Below are 5,000 nucleotides of genomic sequence, written 5' to 3'. Positions count from 1 at the left end.
ACAGGCAGCAGGCCTTACCTCCGCATGGCTGGCACCAAACAACATCACACCAAGTGCCATAGCAACCACAGTGCAGTGAGTTCTGAGGAGGCTTAATATTCCGATTGGCATCTCAATTCGAAAAGTTCACTTCAATAACTGCAGATGTCTCTGTTTTGTGTTTGTGTGTGTGTGTGTGTGTGTGTGTGTGTGTGTGTGTGTGTGTGTGTGTGTGTGTGTGTTAAACTGAAGGTAAAAACAATGGAAAAAACAAGAAAACGGGATCCAAGTCATCCTGTGAAATCTGTGAGTCTAATGCAGCATATTAGTTGATTCACCCTTTTAACATCCTGAACCATTACTGTAAGTCTACTCCCTCTGCTGTAACTAATGGTGCTGTGATGCTCAGTTGTGACTGAGGTTGTAGGAGGAAGTTCCACCACTCTGAACTTAGACCTAAAAAAAACCCTGGATGCAAATCTGGCACCCCTTGCGGAAAAGAGTATTTTCTTTGTTTATCCTCCAGGGTATGGTTATCTGTTTTCTTTCTTAGGTCAGACTATAATTGCTCTGGGTAGAATCTTCTTCTCCACAAAGTCCACTGTTCAAAGAAATTCATCTGGGCCTACTTGACATTAATTACACGTAGGTACTATGAATGTAGTACTTACCAAGAAGTACTTAGGACAGGGAATGAGCTTAATGTTCATGATTAGTAACATGCACTACTACATACTCACATGGAAAGCATTCATATTATTACTCACAGAACTCCATTACAAATAGGACACGTAATATAGAACAGGATCAACCACACTGGGCCAAAAGTCAAGGCACCAGATACACGACTGATAAGTAGTATTCTAGAGACCATTGAGTGGTCAAGGCACCAGATACTGGCTGATAAGTAGTATTCTAGAGACCCTTGAGTGGTCAAGGCACCAAATACACAGCTGATAAGTAGTATTCTAGAGACTCTTGAGTGGTCAAGGCACCAGATACTGTACATGACTGATAAGTAGTATCCTAGTGACTCTTGAGTGGTCTGGTGGGGTTCTGGGGGTTGGGGGTGTTCTTACCTCGATCTGCTGCACGGTCAGGTCCAGGAAGGTGTTCTCGTTGCGGACGCTGATGAGGCTCTTGGGGCCCTTGCAGCCCATGCTGGTGCCCAGCCCTCCGTTGAGCTTCAGCACGACCAGCTTGTTCAGGCAGTCGGCTACCTTGTCTGGGAGGCCCCTGGCCTTGATCTTGTCGTATGGCTGGATCTGAGGGGGGGGGGAGCAGAGAAAAGAGAGGACAGGGAATTAGACGAGCAAGGGTGACAGGAACAAGACAGAGAGTAGGGGGGGAGCTGCACTTTCCAGATTGGTTCAGAGACAGAAAAACTCAACTCAGTACACACAGGTCACAAAACAACCTCTCCTATACAGGCCGGTAGTGATTGCAGGTGCTTCAGGGGGTCATGGTGGAGATGAAATGTGAAGGTTTCTACTCTTCTCCGTTTGTGTGTGCCAAGTAGTAAGGCAGCTCTTGTGGAGTTTACAGACTATCTGTGATTTGAGATTTCATTCTTTCCTTCCTTCTTCGTATTGACAATGTTCACTTTTTTATCAAATGTCTACTGTCAGTGATGAATGTATTTATTTGTTATATATTGAGTAGAACTACACTCCCATTTGATTTTTTTAAATGATTATTTGATTTTACCGATTGTTAACTTCCCTGTCTTTCAGTCCTCACTAATTGATGCACTTTCACATCACTGTGATAGGTGAAGGTTTTTTTATTTGTCAAAAGCATGAATCCCACAGCACAGACACTGACACCAAACCACTGAGTAGAGGTTCGGTCATGTTCACACTGCAGCTGTGGTCAGATGAAACTGCGTCTGGGGTGGGGTGGGTGGGGGGGTGGGCTGTGTGTCACAGTCATGACTAAACCAGTCAGTTTCTCTCACGCAACAGTCTCAATCCAGATGTGGAGAAAAATGGTTTTACAGTCTGTGGATATTCAGGGTAGGGATGACACTGTGTTTATATACTGTATGTGTGTGTGCGAGTGTGTGTGAGTGTGGGTGTGTGTGTGTGTGTGTGTGTATGAGAGAGTGAACGAGAGAGAGGGAGAGAGAAACAGAGAGTGGCTGTGTAGTGTAGCTTCAAATGATGATCAAAACGTTTCTCTCCAATATGAAGCAGTTTACAAAGAAAAATAATTTAGAATTGAACAGTTTGTTAAACAAGGCAGGTTCTTGCAACTTGCAAATCGATTTCATAAGAATCATTATTGAACTTACGAGAAAACACTCAACACATTACTTCCTGCACTTCAAAATAAAGGCATCTCCTTTCAAATTAAAATCTAATTACCATCAATAACAGATAAGGTAACAGATTCTCCCATATTTTCTGTAAGAGGGTGTGAGTAGTGAGTGGAACACAATCGTTGCTCTACACCTGGGATACAATTACTTCTCGGAATCCTGATTCTCGCATCCTGGATCAGAGGCACTGGGGTCATTAAATGCCATTAACTGAAGTCCAATGAAGTCCAAACAAAAGACATTTTTCAAACAATACTGCTGGATTTTAGAATGACGTGAATTTCTTTTCAAAGACCTGAAAAAAGGCACGTAACTCAGCTAAAGATAAATCTCATGTGTGGCATTTTGCAGTGCCTTTATGGTCTAAGTGAAGTTAACACTGCTGATGCATTTGCCCACATCTAAACTGGTCCGTTGCCACAAATGAGGAACAAAGATGACCAAGTTCATGTGATTGAAGTAGCTGAAGAGAAATGAAAGTACTTTAAAATCCAGTGTTAAAATTAACAATGTTTCCATCATTTAAGTGATCTGGCATGATTTAAAATGTGTGTGTGTGAGTTTGTATGTGTGTGTGTGTGTGTGTGTGTGTGTGTGTGTGTGGTGAGGACAACAGTGGGGCCCTGAACAACAAAGGGGGGCAACTACACATTTGCATTCATTCGAAGCGTACGCAACATCACTCTTCACTTTAAAATTGCTCTGAAAGGTCCTCATGCCTGAATCCTATATTTATAAATGCCAATTGGTTCAAATGGTAAATGACGTAGTGTGATCTTTTTCTGACTGGGCTGTATACTTTGTATACTGAGATGTTTTGACAGCTTGAGCTTGCACAGAGAGGGCCTGACACCCCTCAGACGTCATACTCTATGGGCCCTGACAGGCAGAGAGCAATGAGCAACAAGCAAAGTCTGCCATAAACGAACTTAAGCTAACTGAATAACTTGGCAAAATCATTCTTCTAATCTAATACCATGAGCAGGATCATAAACATTGGTCGATCAGCGCAATGCTTCAACATGCCACACGATAGCTTTAGCTCACGCGCAACAGACTTTGCTCATTGCTTGTTGCTTTGCTCGTTGCCCATCAATAAAATTAGGACTCATAGAGTTGGTAGCCACCGTGACAAAGGTTGTTACCATATTGCTAGAAACGTTCTTTTTTCCTCCTCCTTCCTCCTTCCGCTGGGGTAGCTTCGCTTCATTTTTCAACAGTCTGTGTACACCACCACGCCGAGACGTTTATACGAGCTGGTTACCGTCTTCCTAAATAATTTTCCCAGATGTTCAGCAAGATCATGGAATAGTCAAATGAAAAGGGGACTGAGGTTGGTGGTGTATGCTTTTTTAGAAAGACAATACATGAGCAAAAGGTAAATTATTTTCTCCATCGGAATAAACTTTTGTCCCCTAAGGACTATCCCATCCCTACTAACCTCTTCACTTACTATTCCACTATATCCTCCCTAAATAATGTCCCTAATATCTTATATTGCTAGATTTCATGCGAGTTTATTGGGTACATAGGCCTATATGTTAAATAATGTTAAGACTACGGAAATAATGACATCTTGGTGATTTGAACTGTGCTAGGCTTTTATCAGTTCCACACAACATGTGAAATAATTTCTCAATGACAATTTAACAGCTATTTTCATGACATGCACTGATGTCTGTTGAACTTTAACCAAACAATCATAAGTGGCCTGTCAACACAGTACACCTATGTCGCGCCTTCAACAAACAGCTTGTTGCCCTTTCAAACTAGGGCCCTGTTTCTTTGCCCTCCTTTTCACCACCGAGTTGTCTCCATCTTTCACAAACACGCTCTATCCCTCTTTTTTCTCGCTCCACCTTGTCCTCTCTAAGCCTATTCCTCATTCTCCAGAGGCATCCCTCAGTCTCTCCATCTCCGCCTTCTCACACACTCCCTGTCCATGTCTTTCTCTTTCTCCCTCCTACACACACACACACACACACACACACACACACACACACACACACACACACACACACACACACACACACACACACACACACACACACAGTGGTCTCTGGGACAGGCCACCTCTACTGTCTCGGGGCCAGATGTCCTCCAGATGAGCAGGCAGTCATACGCCACCCTGAGTCACTATATCAGTTGTGACAACTGACTACTCTGAGGGGGTGTGCCGCCCCAATGTGCTCCCCCTCCTTATTTCATTTCCTTAATCTCCCTTTCCCCCCCGAGCACTCCACAAAACCAGCACAAGGGTGGGTATTTTGCAGACACATGAGTAATTCTGAGCAGGCTTGACGTTTCTCCAACTTGGAAAAATAACAAACAGGAAACAGGCTGATCAAGTCCTGGATCAGGAAATGGGGGAGCAAGGCCATATGAGTGCTATTGCACAAACACACACACACACACACGCACTAACACACACAAAGGCTTCCCAATGGGTCTAACTAGGAAGACACTGAGCAGAGATTTCAGTGCAACGCTTTCTGGATGTTCCAGCGGGTTGGAAAAGACATTGGGAGACCGGTGGGAATGGCAACAACAATTACGATGCATTTGTTATGAAGAGTGTGTGTGTGTGTGTGTGTGTGTGTGTGTGTGTGTGTGTGTGTGTGTGTGTGTGTGTGTGTGTATGTGTTTGTGTGTGTGTGTGTTACGATGCAGTCGTTATGAAGAGTCGATGATGATCCGCTCA

General features: G+C 43.6%; 1 protein-coding gene across 1 annotated transcript in view; it reads right to left on the bottom strand.

Annotated features, from left to right (window-relative positions):
* The window catches only part of ugp2b (UDP-glucose pyrophosphorylase 2b), a 31,234-nt gene that overhangs the window by 14,944 nt on the left and 11,290 nt on the right, over nucleotides 1–5,000 (bottom strand). Inside the window, exon 4 of the mRNA XM_080848934.1 lies at nucleotides 1,059–1,244. Coding sequence (XP_080705060.1) covers nucleotides 1,059–1,244 — 186 coding nt within the window. The remainder of the gene's footprint in view (nucleotides 1–1,058; nucleotides 1,245–5,000) is intronic.

Source organism: Sprattus sprattus, assembly GCF_963457725.1.
Source record: "Sprattus sprattus genome assembly, chromosome: 12".
Classification (NCBI taxonomy): Eukaryota; Metazoa; Chordata; class Actinopteri; order Clupeiformes; family Clupeidae; genus Sprattus; species Sprattus sprattus.
Note: the sequence above shows the minus strand (reverse complement) of the source record. Positions and strands in the feature narration are given on the sequence as shown.